General features: G+C 39.5%; 2 protein-coding genes across 5 annotated transcripts in view; one reads left to right on the forward strand and one right to left on the reverse strand.

Moving 5' to 3' along the window:
- Window positions 1–2,082, reverse strand: part of lama2 (laminin, alpha 2) — a 174,318-nt gene extending 172,236 nt beyond the window's left edge. For all 4 annotated transcript variants that reach the window (XM_071467458.1, XM_071467457.1, XM_071467456.1 and 1 more), the window contains exon 1: window positions 1,946–2,082. In XM_071467458.1, coding sequence (XP_071323559.1) covers window positions 1,946–2,012 — 67 coding nt within the window. In that variant the 5' untranslated portion in view covers window positions 2,013–2,082. The remainder of the gene's footprint in view (window positions 1–1,945) is intronic.
- LOC139612172 (vesicular inhibitory amino acid transporter-like) lies at window positions 2,052–17,096 on the forward strand. The gene is made up of 9 exons (XM_071467459.1): window positions 2,052–2,184; window positions 3,194–3,403; window positions 3,865–4,546; window positions 9,937–10,073; window positions 10,741–10,867; window positions 11,271–11,473; window positions 12,629–12,866; window positions 13,196–13,358; window positions 14,671–17,096. The coding sequence occupies exons 2-9, from the start codon at window positions 3,216–3,218 to the stop codon at window positions 14,988–14,990; spliced, it is 2,058 nt and encodes a 685-aa protein (XP_071323560.1). The 5' UTR covers window positions 2,052–2,184; window positions 3,194–3,215; the 3' UTR covers window positions 14,991–17,096.
- Window positions 17,097–17,634: the final 538 nt, after the last annotated feature.

A 17,634-nucleotide genomic window follows, 5' to 3' on the forward strand; every position in this document is an offset into this window, starting at 1 on the left:
TCCTCCCCTCTGCAGGAGGTCCAAAGCACTCCTGGGTTAAACAGTAGCTGGAAATGTTTTGAAGAGGATAAATAGAAAAAAAAAAAGCATGACGAGCACTAGATTTGTCTCATCTTCCAAGAAACAGTCACCAACGCCAAACCATCGCTCTGCAGGCACACACGCAAGCAGACTATACACACACTCATACTTCGACAAACGCCTTCTTACTACAGTGGAGGTATTTGTTTTTATCTTCTAGAAATGTCCGATTCTACATCATTTTATGGTTAAACGGGACGATTTGCCTTACAACTCTAAGAATCAGTGTTTTGCATGAATATTTTGACTCTCATTGTGCTCCATGTTTTATTGATTTTGTCGCCACTGTCAATCCCCATCTCTGCTGAAGGCTTTGTTGCTCATTTTTCTTTGTTGACTATGTCATGGCCTTACCACACACAGCACATAATTAATCTTTCACAGCCTCACAAATAACCAAGTCAAAGAGCGGCACCAGTTTTTCCTCAATTGCATTTCGTGAATCAGTTTGATCTTTAAAGGGCTGGTTCACCTAAATTACTAAATATATATATATATATATAAAATAAATATATTTTCTCATGTAACCCTAGCAACCCCCAGGCATGCAAATTGACGCTTTATTTGTCTGGGTTTTGAGAAATCCAACTGAGATTTTGCCTGCACAACAACACAACAGAGATTAAATGAGCTCCGTCTGTGATGCTCGAAGCATTGAAAATATTTTTTTTTAAATCAGCATCAGTGTGTCTTCCTATAAACCCTGATCCCTGTTACTCTGGATAATCCACAGAACATACTGCGAATAGTTTTTGGAGGAACCATTTACTTCAGAAAATACTCCCACACAAAACTGTTGACAGTAGCTGACAGTGGGGTCTGTGAATTATCCAGAGAAACAGGGACAGAGTTTCTGAACCACTGATGTTCTTTTTTTTAATGTCATCTTCAATAATTTGAGCACCACAAATGAAATTAAATTCACCCTCATTATACTGGGGTGGTGGCAAGAAAGTCAGAGGTGGAGATCTCAAAATCAAAACTACCCGCGTGGCTAGAACCCACTGCAGATTAATAAGAAAGTGTTCCTTTCATAATTTGGGTGAACAGACACTTTAAGTCATGTTGTGACTGCGCAGAACAGGACACAGACACACAATTGAAACACTACAACCACCTGTATGGTTATAGAGTACCGTATTATATGATTTACTTTACTAACTTCAGATCATTCTGAAAGGGGGGGGGTGTTACACATAATTTGTAAGACTGAAAGACAACATGCACAGTGCACACTGGACACAAACTCCATTGGCTAACAGTAACCACTATAAGGTCAGCCCAATGATATATATATGTGTAGTATTAGTACATACAGTACAGCTATGTCAAGGTCTGCCATGCTGAGGTTCAACCCCTTAATTTGATTTATGAGTGTAGAAATATCAGCTCACATGAGCATTTGTCTGACCCCAGACGATTCTCAGTGTTGCTCAACACCTTTTAATCACAAACCATCACTAACAACAAACCAAACAGGACGGAATCTCTCCAAGGTCATTTCCAAGCTTCCGGCTCTGTCTCATCTGAGTTGCTGTCACTCCAGCTCACGGCTGCGTTTCATGCTCATTCACAAGTGGGTTAAAAGCCCCTCAGCAAAAAAAACTAAATTAAAGATAAAAAAGGGGGGTGGTATTTCGACAACTTTGTGACAGAAAGGAAGTGTAATTAATAAGTTTTTTTCTTGCTGACCTCAGGTTTGAATATGTCAGACGTGATTTTTTATTTTTTATTTTTTTAAATTGAGCCAGTCTGTGCAAAGGTGAAGCCTATTAGCTGATTATGTGATGAAGGCAGAGCAGCCGCAGCCCTGAGTGAATGTGTATCGATCCGCGGCCACGTCCGTCAGCCTCCGAGGACTCACCTCTCTGCTGGCTGCGGCTCCACTGCCACAGCAAGGCGGTCAACAGCAGGGGCAGGAGCCGGCTCATCGTGAAGCGACCTCAGGCTTGACACCGTCCTCTCCCGCGGCTGCGTCGCGTTCAATGACGGAGGAAAAAGTTCCGCTGAAGTTGAACCAAACTCTCCCTCTCCGTGCAGCCCTCCTCCCACTCTTCCTCTCTCCTCTCCTCCCTCTCTCCGGGGTTCAACTTGGAGCAGAGGGTAGATACATTCATCAAAAAAGAAAAATTAAAAAAATGAAAAGAAAAAGAATCAAAATACCCCCCCCCACAGACACTTATTGTGAAATTTACAGAAATCCAAATTCGGGGAAAGTTGGAAGAGCAGATATCTGTAGCGATGACGATAGATAGATAGATAGATAGATAGATAGATAGATAGATAGATAGATAGATAGATAGATAGATAGATCCAGGGTTTCATACTTTATCATCTTATCTTGTGTTTTGTGTATAACTAATAAAACTGTAAGAATATGATCTGGGTTTATAGATGAAAACAGGTTAATATCAGTGCACTGCAGAACTAGAGCCACATTAAAATAAATGCTTCAGATGCCACAAAACAAATGAAAGATTGTATCGGCACAGCTTTGGATGCCATGAACAAAGTAGCACAGAAGGGGAGGAAAAAAAAAAAAAGACTACAGAGTACCTCAGAAGTGAGTGAGTCAGAGCATGGAGGAGCAGAGCTGGACAGAGGTTTTGGTCCAGTTGAGTCCACCCTGTTTCCTGCACGACTGTTCTATGGCTCCTCCTGCTGACCTGCACAACTCACCACACTCTGGGGCAAAACCTGGTGTGATGGCTTACAGAGCAGGACAGGTGTACATAGGTGCACATTGTCGCTTTAATAGACGGGTCCACAATGAGATGTGAGACTCCATTAACTCAGCCTGTGATAAAGTGGTAAATAATAGGCTGCTAAATTATGAGCTGGTAGGCTACATTTGTATGAAAGCATATTGCTATTATGTAATGCAAGTTTATATTTTATCTTAGTCTGTTAAAGTGGATACATTTTATTCAGCAAAAATTAAAAAGGAAGTAAACCAAGTTTTGCCCACTTCATCCCTGAGTGTACTTATCTACCAGGTAGGCCATTATAGCTGTTTACTCCTCCACTGTTGAGCACACTGGCTTATTATAATGTTACAGCTCATCAACTTGTCAATCACTTCACACACCTGTGCATGTGTGTATTTATGCAGGTGTGCTTATGACATTGTGTTTATGGGTCCAATGTCAGTCCAGCTCCCCCACAGCCTTAGTCCTCCAGAGGCTGAGAGGCTGACTCTGGAGACCATCAGGCTGAAGATGGGGTCTGATCCCTGGGCTCGGAGCTTTGGGCAGCCTGGGAGGGCTGCAGGGTCTCTGTGGGGCTGGGCGGCGTCAAGACTTAACCTGGACTGGACAACAAGGTGAGTCACATTTCCTGTACTGTTGATTTACACATAGAAATACTTATTTATATAATACCAATAAACATATATATATATGTAAATGTATTATCATCAGCTGGGGTGTCTGAATGGTTTATATTATATATGTGAGTGTGTGTGTGTGTGTGTGTGTGTGTATATATATATATATATATATATATATATATATATATATATATATATATATATATATATATATATATATATATATATATATACAGTATATTTGGAAAAAAATGTATTGGGTCAAAAATAACAACAACAAAAAAAAAGCTTAATATATGCCTGTACGGATGTATGTGATGCATTTATAATGAAAATAAATAGGTTTATCTGTATAGAACCTGTATAGAGAGAGTGTGGTACTGGAGGAAAAAGAAAGTGGGTGAGGGCACAGAAAGCATTAGGTCAAAATTTAATACAGTGGTTTTGATCAGCAGGTTCTTTCAGGAGGATGAAGAGATGCTGGTTCTGACCCACAGTGATGAGCTGAGTAGCACCCATGCTGAGGACAACAGATTGCCTTTTGACCACATCACAAACAAAATCACAAGCTCTGATGACACCAGAAAAAACAAAACCTCTTGTAGACGAAAAGGTCTGTCTCTGACTGAGCAAGACACCAGACAAGCTCCTAACCTGATAGGATCCAGCAGCACCTCATTGCATGATAGTCCAGCTTTTAAAGAAACCAGAGCTACTGTAATCTCCACTGGACCCAGCACTATCACCATAACTTCAGCAGTTTCCACTGCAGACTCCCTTTGGTTCAAAAATCCCACAAGTTATGGCAAAGGAAAAAGATCCCCAGAGATGCAGACTGACAAGATGGAAAGCAACATTGAGGTGGGTAGTAAGAGCAGATCCTACAGGCTGGCTGGGAAATATAAAGGGAAAAGCAAAAAGCAGAGACTTTCTGAAAACGGAGAGGAGAGAAGGGAAGGAAAGGAAACTGTGGAGGGGACTTCTCAGTTCTGTACCCACCTTGAAGAAGAGAGAGCAAGGTTGAGTTTGGCTGATCCATGTCAGAGCCCCAGTACTGGCACCACTGGTCTGAATCTGAATCCATCCCCCACCATCACTGCCTGGGAGGCCGGCTGGAATGTGACAAATGCTATACAGGTACACTTACACAGTATGTGAACATGTCAGAAATATTTTCCATACATAAGAAGAGAGATGGAATACAAATTTAGTGACATTCACATTTTAATTTAATTTAAGGTTTTTTGTGTTTTATCTTATTGAACCAAGATAAAACATATTTCAGATTAATAGAAACCTTTGCAGAAAAATACCTTATGAATACATGTTCCTACTCTCGAGGCTGATATATCATTTCATTGTCATGGCAGGTCAAGTGTTTTCATCTGTTTCCTTTAGCAAGGAACATAACTTCAAATTGCTCCTGGGTAAAAAACATACATCACATTGGACATAAGCCTCTAACAAATTAATGTAATGTGTCTGGTGTCCAGTCATGAAACCTACTCAATGTATCTAATCCATGACAGTGAACTTAGTCACCTCTATGTTTTGGATTTAATCATTGCAAAGCAATTCAGCTGTAAGGTGCAGCTGTTCCTTGTTTCATAATTTGAGTCAGCCCCCTAGAAATATTAATTAATTATATAATAATAATGATAATAATAATAGTTAGTTACATTTTGTTCAATTTCAGCATGTCATTCCTCTTTTTCATCCCAAATTGGGTCTTTCTATCTTTGCTGCTTTAGAAGACAAATGCAAAATATAACTGACAACTGCTTAGGTGCCAAGCTGCACACCAAAGTCAAAAAGCATGAGGCTTGCAGCCCATTTAATCTGCTCCCATTGTGTTTTGATATTACTAAACAATGCTTTGTGGTCTTGCAGGCTGTTTGTCAGGCACTCTCCAGTCTTCATAATCAAATGAAGTGTGAATCAAATCATTTTAACAAAAGAAAAGCTCCCTGTCACAGTGTGTCCTCGTGGCAGTAATGCTAATAGCTTATTATGCTGTAAATGCTGGGCCGTATTCAACCGCTGCACTCATGTTAATGTGTTCTTTCAATGAATAACTGTAGTGTAATTAACAGCATCACTGGGTCCATAGAGAATGCATTATGACATCAGGCTATCAAAACAGTGAATGTATGCGTGCACGCACACCCTCACACACACACACACACACACACACACACACACACGCTGACAAATGAAGACACATGCAAGTAAACATATTCCTTCAGGAAATGAGGTGAATTTACATCAAATGCTTTTGCGTCAGATTGTTGCAAACACTGGCGCCGTTGTCAGTGCATAAATACACATTTAAACACATGATATTTAGTAGATAAACAAGTATTTGTGCTTGGTTTATTGATGCGAGTCTATCTATCTGAGTGCCAGGATTTTTTTTTTCCAATCGAGACCAAGTTTCTGTGCCAGAGTGCTGCACAGAAAGTTGGTCTGTGGTGAAAAATGAGACTGTGGTATATTCCATATGACTGATTTAAATTCAAGTCTATGAATTGTTACCTCTCTAATTCTTCAAGCTATATTTATATTAATTCGTCCCTGATTTGCATCGTTCCTATTTTACTGTATTTTCCTTCTGCATGTGTGTTTTCTTAATTTTTTTAAACTCTGCTAAAATAGTATCATCGTCTTTCTGGGACCGTTGAGTTGGTTAATGTTTTATAGGTTATTCATTACCTGCAGCACACTGTAATCAGGAACCTTAACCACACTCACTAATCCCTTTGGTTGAGGTTGGTGATAGGTTAAGGTGACTACTGCATGACTAACAGAGCAAAAAAGTCTTTTTATTAAAGGTGATGATTCACTGGATGCTTGAAATGTGCATGGCCTCAGACATTGATGGATGGCGACACAAGAACGATAAAAGGTGCAGAATGTGTCTGATGTATTAACACCTATCAGTGTCATAATGGCAGATGCATTTGTTCAGGGGCTAACAGACGTCTTAATAATGGAAAAGAGATCAGCAGTGTTATCTCCTATCAAGGCTAAAAAGAAAATATGTATTTTCCGATGGTGGTTTATTGATGCCAATATAACTGACTGTCTGCCAGCTTAATAAAGTTTTTATTGGAGAGCAAATTTGCTGCCAGAAATGCAAAAAGCAGCTCCCACTCCTGAGGGTCCTAACTTGGGAATATTATGAAAGTCAGTTTGAATTCCAACCTAATTATTAATGAGGCAGCTCCAGTTTGCGTGTCCTCATCGTTGATTAGAGACGTCGACCTTTTGTTTTTGAGACTGAGAAGGACTGATATTAATTTAACTGCCTATGACTGAAGGACGGTCTGTTTGTGAAGTTACAGTTTTACCTTGAACTGCATCGAAAGTTCTGAAATGTGATTTTCAAATCCAAACACAAGCCTTAGGGAAATAAAGAATGTCCCCAATTTGTTTTGGAAAGATTGCTGTCAAAAGTTATTTGGTTCATCATGCTGCCAAATTCCTCCCAAGACTCTGTAAAAAAAAAAAGGTTTGACTGAGTAAAAGCTGCAGGTTTATGCATCTTAAAAAGTACTTTTTAATTCTAGTGCCAACTTGCATCAGTTATATGGTTGATTCCATATTTCTTATCATCGTCATCATCATCATCATCATCATCAGCATCAGCGTCATCACCACCACTACTATTATCCTCATTAGAAATTTTTAGTTGAGTGTCATCTAGGGCCAATTATATTCACAAATAATTGATTATTGATTTGGTCTATAGATATTCAGTTAGTAGCTGACCTGACCTTCATTTACCACAGTCCTCCCGTTAGCATAAAGGTCAGCTTAGGGCTGCAATTTGTTTGAGTAAGTGTCATCATTGCATGTTTTCATATTAATTTAAATATTTATTATTCAGACTGAAATGTCAGAAAAAACAGTGAAAAATACCCTTCACAATGTTTCCATGGCCAAAGGGTGACGTCTTTAAAACCAACAGTCCAAGGCTCAAAAATATTCAATTCACTGTCATCTATGATGAAAAGAAAAGAGTCAAATTCTCACCTTTGTGAATGCTTGTTACAGTTAATGTTTGGCATTTTTGTGGAAAATTAAGATGAACCAATTATCAGAATAGCTGAAGATATTTTTTCTTTTGATGGACTAACCAATAAATCAACTAATCATTTCAGCTCTAATGTCTTTACCCATAAAGTCATAAGATTTCCCATCATTGTCAACCTCACTACATTATGATGCTTTTCGCTAACATCTCAATATGTTTGACTCACTCTGGAATATTTTAAGCCTGTGGAAATTACATTTGTCCACCATGAAAGGTTTATAAGACAAAAGCACAAATTGGATACATCCTTTTCATGCTTTTTAAAATTTGGACAAATAAAACACTCCTCCAGTTATTTAAATGTCAAACCTGCCTGTTTCTGCTCGCGCCTGCTTCCGCTAATCCCCTCATGGTGGGGAGAGACATTTCTCTATCACTATTTGTGCACAGGGCATGTGCTTGCATAAAATATTGTGCATGACCTGGAGGGCAGCAGTTGAAATCTTGCACCTGGGAAGTCCAGACAGGAGCAGTGAATATGTAATCATCGTTTTTTTTTTTTCCAGCATGATGCCCTTGCTGCTCAGTGGCTGATATTAAGGTATAAGAAAGTGCACGTGTGCTTGGTCAACATGGCTTGAATAAGCAGAATTTAAAGGTGTCTTTGGGGGTCAGACAGTGACAGATGGAGCTGCGAAAGAATCATCTTTTTCTCCATCTTCTTCAAAGCCAATCAGGAATTTCTTTCCTCCCTGATTGTACCCCTTTGTGATTGGGAGCTAGTTCAGGTTGTGCTCAGAGTAACCAATGAGGAATTAGCTGGCAAAACCACACAGAAAAAGAGAAGTGCGGGGAGAGAGAGGAGATGAAATCCGATACTTGAGCGTCAGATTTCTCTCAAACTGCTTTCATCCCCAGCAGCTCCATTTGAACATCAAAGCTCCATCAGCATATGCCTAACAGACACCAGTTACAAAATAGTAACTTGAAAGAGAGAGAATGTGTGCTTGTCTGTTTATGCGTCCACAGTGTGTGTTTGTGTCTCTGGTCTATGATGTGCTTCCACAACTCTCTCAGTGAGTCTCTGTATCTCCATGTTCCAACATTCAAAACACAGCAGCTCCATCAAAGGAGCTTGTTGTCTCCTGTGATCTCCTCCTCCTCCTCCTCCTCCTCCTCTTCCTCTTCCTCCTTCAACCTCCTGCTCTCTAGCCGTGAGGTCGCACCTTTCCTTCCTCACCGCCACCCCACCCTCCCACCACCACCACCTTTCTCTTTCCTTCTCCTCCTCTATACTCTTCTTCTCTCACCTCCCTCTTTCATCTCCGTCCCCTCTCCTCCTTGCTTCTCTCTCTGGCAGTCGCTACCGTTTTCCCTTGGTGATGGGCCAAAGCCCGACTCCTCTCCTCCTTCTGCTCCTGCTGGTCTCCTGCATCCTCGAACTCTCCAGGCATCGTGCCAGAACTCTCCTCCCGCCTCCTCATCATCCATCCATGCGGCCCCCTTCTTCTCCTTTTCTCCCTTCCTTCCTTCTCCTCAACTGTCGTCCTTATTCTTTCTTTTCCTCGTTTCAAAGTTTTTGTATTTTGACATTATTTCTTACAGAAACAAGTTTTAACTATGTAAAATCAGCAGCATGTAGTGAGTCCCTGTTTATAGGAACTATCATATCTCAATTTTAGAAGATGTAGATGATATCTTTGCCTTGACTAAAAATTGTATGGTGTAGTTTGTCTATATTTGTATTGTATATTTGTACAGTAGTCTATATTTTACAATTGTGTCATATGTACATTTTACATTTTTTAATATACTAATATACTTACATTTTTTAATATACCACTTTAATATATTTTAATATAATAGACTTGCACAACCTGTACTGAAGATTTTGCTGGCTCAGGAGTTTTGCACCTGCATTCTATCTAATGACCATCAGGGGGCATCTGCACAGGTTGCAAAAAGAACTCAAATTACACTGAAGTCTATGGGAAAATGGTCATACTTCTCACTTGATTTATCACCTGGACTGTTCCCCATCGTGATCTACTTTCTGCCAGGGTCTAAGCACCAATGTCTGTTCCCTCCGCTAACAATAAATTCCATTTTGTTTCAAATTTTTCATCCTCTTTTGTTTGTCTCTCTTGATTGAAATTGCACACTAGACTTTTAGTCCCTCTGAAATCTGAAAAAGGGACCTTGATTTTTGCTGTAAACCAATCCAGTAACACACTAAGTAACAGCGTGAAACATAATGTAAAATCAAAATCAAAAGAAGTGTCGCTACAGAGTTTCCCAGCCAGAATCAAACCAGGTATTCTCGTGGATACATGATTGACCAAGGTCACTCCCTGAGAGACTTTTTACAGGCGACTTTTTAAACAGGGGTTTGTTCTCTTCTCGTTCCGAGTTTTTCTCACTAACCTCTTCATCCTACCTCTTTATGTTCTGTCTTTCCCTCTGTCTTGTTCTCTCTCTTTCTTTTCCTCAGGGCATCTTTGTGTTGGGTTTGCCCTTCGCTCTGGTCCAGTCGGGTTATGTGGGTCTGGTCCTGTTGGTTCTGTCGGCCTGGGTCTGTAACCACACTGGGAGAATCCTGGTGGCCTGTCTATATGAAGAGGAACAAAGGTAAAGTTCCCAATATATTCTTGTTATTTTTTTGTTGGTTAGCCAACTACAATATTACTTCATAATCAGGTTACTGTTTTAATACATAAGAGCACTTTATCACTTCAGTTACCTTTCTATTTCACTGACAGCAGCAACTTATTGAACTTTGTCTCTGTCACTGTGGCTCTTCCCTAAGAGCACTTGACTAAGTCTGAGTTTTTTTCAGCAATAGTGGCCATCCTTTCTGACAGCAGAGTCATTCTCATACTTATCTATTTCCTCCAGACACTTCAAGGGAATTTAAACTCAACACGTGCACAGAGTGGAGAGTTTTTGAAGTCAGCTAAAAGAAATGTGAATGTGTTGTGTTCTCTAACACTTTGTGTTTACTTTAGCCTCATAGGTTTGTGGGGTTCAGTGGCATTAGATTCTGATTCAGATTAGTACAACGTGTCTGAGTTTGAGTTCAAATATGTATCATCAGCTGTAAGAAATACCTCATTGTTCTCACTTAAAACACTGGGAAACGCAGGAGCTGATAAAAACATGATATTTTGAGGGTGGTGGAATTTTACTTTTTTCAAGAAATTTATTAAAAATGGGGCTTTGAAAATAGTAACAATGGTCAAAAAATGTGAATTTGCATCATACGCAAGTTATGTTTGACGCTGGTTGTTTCTTTCAGTGAGGCGTCTGGCTCCGTGTCAAAGGTCAGAGTCCGACACAGCTATCAGGACATAGTGGAGGCCTGCTGCAAAGGACTGTGGCCCAACTGGCCCGGACTGGGGGGGTGGATGGTCAATGTAGCTCAGGTAACACACACAAAACGCATTAGTATAAACCAGCACGCACATTTGTTATTCTGTAAATCAGTCTGCACATGTCTATGAACTGAGAATTGAGACTTTATTTTCAAGTGACAGTAACTTGAAATGTTGTGGATCACTCTGTCTCAGTTGAGAGTAAGTGTTTTCGATTCACTGCATTGCACTGAAACCTGTGAAATTACATCATTCTTTTGGATCATTGCATTGAAAAACTATGATTTGGGGACTTAATCTCAGAGAACTTAACTTGTCTAGATTCCTCTAACATTATTTCTGATTTAAGATTTATAGTACAGATAAGAAGAGGTGAAAAGAAATGTCTTTTGTTTCCCACAGTGTACAGTGAATGTATGAAGTGAACATCTCTCCCTGTTTCCTCTTTTCCCAGGTCATTGAACTGATGATGACCTGCACCCTGTATCTAGTCGTCTCCACCAGTCTGTTGTCTGACAGTTTGTCGGGAATGGCTGTTCCCAGATCAGCATGTTCTCTGTTCTCGCTGATGTTCCTGCTGCCCTGTCTGCTGCTGACTGATCTCAGACCAGTTTCCACACTCAGCCTGCTCTGCTCTCTTGCTCACATACTGATCAGGTGACTGGATAAAAGAATCAACACATTTGTTTCTGACAGAGTGGTGAGAGGTGAGCGCTGTCAGCTGATCAGCATCAGCTGATGCACTCACCTATCATGTGAAATCAAGACAGCAAGGCGGTCTTTGAATTCTGTCCTCATTCTTACTCCCGTGATCATTTTGCGGCTGCTGCTGGTTGAGTCGTCTGCTCCCACCTGCTACACGCTGCTGTTACTGCTTGATTGATTTATTTCTATTGCCAGGTGTCTTCATGGGACAAGGGGAATGGAACTGGCTCCTGGAGCCTCTGATCTCTCAGAGCTTTTCTTTTGCTGTTTGGTCCTGTGCACAAACACATTACTTCTCAGCTCAGTCTCTGATGATACAAGACTTAGGGAGAGAGAAAAATATTTAGTCTGGACCTTTTCTGTTTTTGCTGAATCTCTCTGTTGCTTTCTTTTATTTGGGGATCAGCCTCTCAAATAAATCCCGAACACCATGATAAAAGCAAACATTTTTGCATATATACATGGAATGGAAATGGTAAACGGTAAATTCAACATTTAATTCGTTTTGAGAGGAAAATTTCAAACCAGTCTTACAGTAGGATATGTTCACATCAGTCATTGTAGTTACGTGTTTTTATTTCAAATGCAGCCTCAATTTATGGATTTATGGCAACATTTCTGGTTTGATTTATGGATTGTTTTCACATAAATAACAACAAAACATAAAGAAAAATACATACAGTTCTTTAATTACAGATACAGGATTATGTTTCCTATCTTATTCAGAGAAATGTAACATCATTCTCCTCTGAAAACCATGTACTTCATGAGCTATACGAAAAACAGTCTTGTTTTCTGAATGATGACAATCACAAACCCAAAGGGCTTTGATATGGTTGATGAAGCTTATGAAATAGAAGAATTTTATAAAACCCTACAAGGATACCCAATCCTTAAGGTTATCTGGAAAATATTGAATATATACCAGAGATATCTCTTTTTAAATGAACGCTTGCTTCATTTTCCTTGTGTGTCTTTATGTGGGACATCTGCTTTGATTGTCCTGTGTACCTCTTATCAGGCTGTCCAGCTATAAATAAATGTTGAAAGAATGAATAAATAAAAGGATTCTTATTTTCTCTTCTCTTGTCTCTGATCCTTTGTCAGCCTGTTGGTCATGCTGTACTGTCTGAGTCGAGCCAGCAGCTGGTCTTGGTCCTCTCTGTCTCTGTCCGTGGACCCGGAGGACTTCCTCGTCTCTGTGGGCGTCATCATCTTCTCCTACACCTCACAGATCTTCCTCCCTCCTCTAGAGGGCAGTATGGAGGACAGAGGGCAGTTCAGTGCTATGCTGGGTTGGACCCATGGTGCTGCCTGCATCATGAAAACTATGTTTTCTTTACTGGTTAGTTGCTGCTTTATTGGCTGAATAGCTCAGTGGTTACATAAGAGATAATACCTGTCCCTGACTACAGTGAATTGAGAGACTTGTTTTTCCAAGATGATGATGGCTCTGATGGACACAGCTACTCCTGCTTGTTTACATGCGTTGATGACACCAAAAAGCACAAAACAGCAACACTAACTTACAGCAATAAAACAGAAGTAAAGAAAGGTGTGCATAGATGCCTCAGGGTTTCTACCTGAGAACAGCAGGTCTAATTATGAAGAGGGGACAGGCAAATTGAGTGATTGATTGATTGACTGTATTGATTGTTTTTCCTCCTCCATTAGGCCGTGTTGACCTGGGGGGCAGAGACCAGTGAGGTCATCACAGACAACCTGCCCTCTGACCTTCGACCTCTAGTCAACCTGTGTCTTTTGGCAAAAGCCCTGCTGTCCTACCCTCTGCCGTTCTACTCTGCAGCTGAAATACTACAAACCTGTCTGCTGAGAGGTGAACGCTACTGACCAATCTCATTTATATTCAAACCACTGACCTTCCTGCTCCATGAAAAAAAAGTGAATTGGTGACATTTTTGCTCCCTTGTATTGAGAAGTTGCCCATGAGCAAGACATTGACATTTACTTCAGCAGCCAACAGTAGTAAACTGTGGTTAGACTGGGGATCTGTGCACTTTCTATTAAAAGTTTGTTGAACTCAAGGAACATTACTCATCTCACATACTGGCACCCAACCTTCAGCACATAACTACCAAAATGATGGTTCCTAAAAGTGACCAACAAAATTGTTTTGATGTACCAAGAACTGAAAGGGAAAATTCAAGTTGTATCAAGAGCTAAACAGTCTCAGCACAGATATCCAAACACTTTTTTCACACTGATCAACATGATCAACAAGTACCTTTAGTTCACATAAGTTTAGATCATTTTAATAATCACCCAGAGGGGGAAACTAGTTTGGTTGCCAATGCACAGCATAATGAAAGATTCATTATAAAACAATAATCATAAAAGTAAAAACAAATAATAGAATAATAAAAGAAACAAAAAACACACTAGTAAAAAAACTAAAAAATATTTTGAGAGGACAATAGTGTGGCTAAGAAACCAACCTTACCACTAATTTAGAAACAATATAGATACAACTGGTCAGTTAATGAATAAAAGGTATATCATAAGAGATTAACCTGAAACAAAAAATATATTAATGAAATTTTAAAAAATGTAACTTAACATGAATTAAAGCCTTAAACATTAAGTTGTCAAAGACACAACCTATTTCTCAGAAAATAAGCAAATGTCACATGCCATTTATTTCCATTTTCAAGCCAAGTGATCAGGGAAATTTTGTTGACTGTCAACACGTTTGTCACCATGGCTGAACTTTTCAACTTATTGACTGTCAACACTCATGAAGTCATCAGATTATGATGTTTCCTTTATCCCCAGGTGATGTAATGCATGAATAGTTTCGCTGAGCAAATGCAAAAAAAACGACTAAGACCATTTAAAGCTTCCCAGTCCTCAGTATCTTTTTGAAATACAGCTCTCAATTCTTACATTAAATTATGTAATTTAATTGGTATATCTGTTAGATCATTAAAATGACGTCATACTATAAATAAGGAAAAACGTCATTTCACAGTTTTAAAGATGGATGCTGATGACACCTCGGCACAGATGCAATTAGAAAACAATGAGTCAGAATAGAGCGGCCGATAAACAAAGGTTGATTGCAGGGTCAACACAAACCGGCACCAAAAACTGTGTCACCTTTCAACTTCTCTTCTTCAATCTATCTCCAGACTCTGTTGTCTCACTGTACTCCAAACATGGAGGTCGAGGTGTGTCTCGTCCGGCCCTGCTGGTCCGCGGCACCATGCTGATGACATCATACCTGCTGGCCCTGCTGGTGCCTAGGTTTTCCCTGCTGATGGGTTTGACAGGCAGTGTGACCGGGGCAGCCATGACACTCATACTGCCGTGCCTGTTTCACCTAAGACTGCGCTGGGGCCGCCTCACTCAGAGGGACCGGCTGGTAGATATTGGTATACTCAGTCTGGGGGTCATCTGTAGTGTGTCTGGTGTGATTTGTTCAGTGAAAAGACTGGTGGAGGGACTGTAGGAGGGGAAGATGGATGGAAAGTATGTGGACAGGTCAAGTAGGTCACTTTAAACAACACCTGCACCTTCTCCTTTATCATAATGTATGCATTAAAATAATGCAACAGTGAATGTTTACATTTGTTCTCATCCACATGACAATGGTACAGTAAAAAGCAGTAAAGCACAGGCTGTTTCCATAACAACTTAAAGGTCCCAAGTGTTGATATCCAAAAGACGATATATTTGTGGCTTTAAGTACCAAAAACCATCTCAGTGTAGTTTTACATCCCCTGTCTCAGGTTTCTCTCTGAATTTTGAGCAACAACAGGTCAGTGAGCCAATCAGAAAAGAGCTTCTGAGCCTCTCTTCTGATTGGCCCACTCTTTTCTGAGTGATGACACAAAAATATAGCAGATTTCAGGTAAACACTGAGAGAAACCAAATGCTGCAAGGTTGGATGGTGGGTCTAGGTGGGCTGGGCGTCAGGCATTGCTGAGATTGGAGACTGCTTTTTTGTGACATCACAAAGTTACAGAAGTCTTGAATGCTCGTTTTAAGGCAGTTTCTGAATATGGTATGTGTGGACTGAGCACTGATACTTTCACAGTATCAATACAGAGCCTAGACCTGCTTTATAATCAAAAAAGACATGGAAATCTCGCTTTATACAATATGGGAACTTTAAATTCTTAATGTAAAGTTGACTAGTTTTGGTTTTGCTTTAATTCTTGAGGTAGAATTGGTAAGGGATAAGACAATTCTTAAATTCTGATTTTCTGAAATTTGTGAATGTATTTGCTATTGCCAGTAATCAATATGTCCTAGAGTGTTGAATTATTTCATATATTGACTGTTACAAAAAAGATCCTGCCATCAAACTGCCATAAAATTAATAATATGGTCAGAGAAAAACATAAACCACAGCTGGAGAAAAAAAAGAAGTGGGATATCATGAACATGCCCTGAGGTTATTACATATTACAGTATCTGCATATAGTGAGAAAGTTTAATAATAAAGTAGTGAAGCACAAAAGATTCATGTCTCATAGAGTTCATTACTGGGATCCAACTGAATCATGCAGAAATTACACAGATTTCATGGTGGGCAGTTCCACAGCAGCAGTCCATCAAGATAATAAGACAGGATGAATAGGCACAGTGCACATGAAATCATGTGTGTTTTGTTGTAGAATCACTTCTTATAGCGAAGATGAGTAACAAAGGATGCTGTGTTATATAAAGGAAGTTATCCATCAATCTAGCATTTAGAGATTTTGTATATTTGCGTTGTTTGTTTTTATCATTCACTTTGGATGAATTTGATTGTTGCATCAAAATGGGATATTTTGAGTTTTGAACAAAAAGACACTCCAATACTTATAAAATAAAATACTTACAAATCAAAGTTTTGGAAAAAGCTAGTAAGTGGACCTTGAGTTGGGTTTATTTTCTCAAACTTTCAAACTTCATTTTAAATGCTGTCTTTAAATGAAAGAACATGAGCACACATAACTTTATCTCTATACTGTAGTGATATAAAGATCCTGTAGTCACTATGGTGAAATATTACATATGGCACCAAGTGAGAATCAATCAACAAAATTAACGTCAGTATATCAACCTCATGTTTCTAAAAGCGTCTCAGATTTACCTCTCACCACTGGGGATATCTGTCATGCTATTAACCAAACAATCAAGACTTTAAAATCTCCATTAAACCTTTAAAAACTCATTCCTATACTCTCTTGTTGGTGAGAGGAAGAAGTGGAGGTAAATGTAAAACTTCTGGAATTTATTGTTTTCTTTCAAAAATAGATTGTCACAGAGTTGCACATACAATAGCTAAAATGTCATGTGTGTGTCAGAACAGGGTGTGGAGTTGTGTTATATCTTCACTAATACAAAACTGAACCATGGAAAGTACGTTTCCAGTCTATGATGTTGTGGTAGGAACACAAGATAATTATGGCCATTAGTGGAACATGCTGAACTGTTATACAATTCGTTCTATTTTTGAAGATTAATGTGGTGGTGAACATTTTCTCTGTGTATTATGGTAAAAATGCTGTTCTCTGTGTTGTAAATGTATGAATTTTACCTCTGCTGTGAAAATTATGTAATTGGCTCTCTGGGGAAATAAACATGAAAAACTATGAATTATCTTCGTCTCCTTTGAGCTGGAGAAGATGGACTGATGTTTTTTTCTTATCTCTAGTCTCTAATGTTTAAATATGTATTTGGAGGGAGTGTGTGTGTGTGTGTGTGTGTGTGTACTTGTACTTGCTACATAGTAAGGACCAAAAAAAGTATTTTACTAACAGAGTGAGGACATTTTGGGAAAGTGAGGACATTTTGGCCGGTCCTCAATTTTCGAGACACCTTCAAATCACATTTTGGGGGTTTAGACTTGGTTTTAGAGTTATGGTTAGAATTAGGTTTAGGTTAAGGTTAGGGTCAGGGTTAGGGTTAGGGTCAGGGTTAGGGTTAGGCACTCAGTTGTGATGGTTAAGGTTAGGGTAAGGGGCTAGGGAATGCATTATGTCAATGAGTGTCCTCACAAAGATGGAAGTACAAGTATGTGTGTGTGTGTGTCTCTGTGTGTGTGTGTGTGTGTGTGTGTGTGTGTGTGTGTGTGTGTGTGTGTGTGTGTGTGTGTGTATGAG

This window comes from Trachinotus anak, unplaced genomic scaffold (assembly GCF_046630095.1).
Source record: "Trachinotus anak isolate AG129_WGS33_773 ecotype Australia unplaced genomic scaffold, CSIRO_AGI_Tana_v1 ptg000031l, whole genome shotgun sequence".
Classification (NCBI taxonomy): domain Eukaryota; kingdom Metazoa; phylum Chordata; class Actinopteri; order Carangiformes; family Carangidae; genus Trachinotus; species Trachinotus anak.

Excerpts from the sequence above, each read along its gene's own strand:
- LOC139612172 (XM_071467459.1), top strand. The coding sequence starts at position 3,216 with ATGGGTCCAATGTCAGTCCAGCTCCCCCACAGCCTTAGTCCTCCAGAG. Across the intron at positions 3,404-3,864 it reads AACCTGGACTGGACAACAAG|GTTCTTTCAGGAGGATGAAG; the intron begins GTGAGTCACATT and ends TTTGATCAGCAG. Across the intron at positions 11,474-12,628 it reads CTTGCTCACATACTGATCAG|CCTGTTGGTCATGCTGTACT; the intron begins GTGACTGGATAA and ends ATCCTTTGTCAG.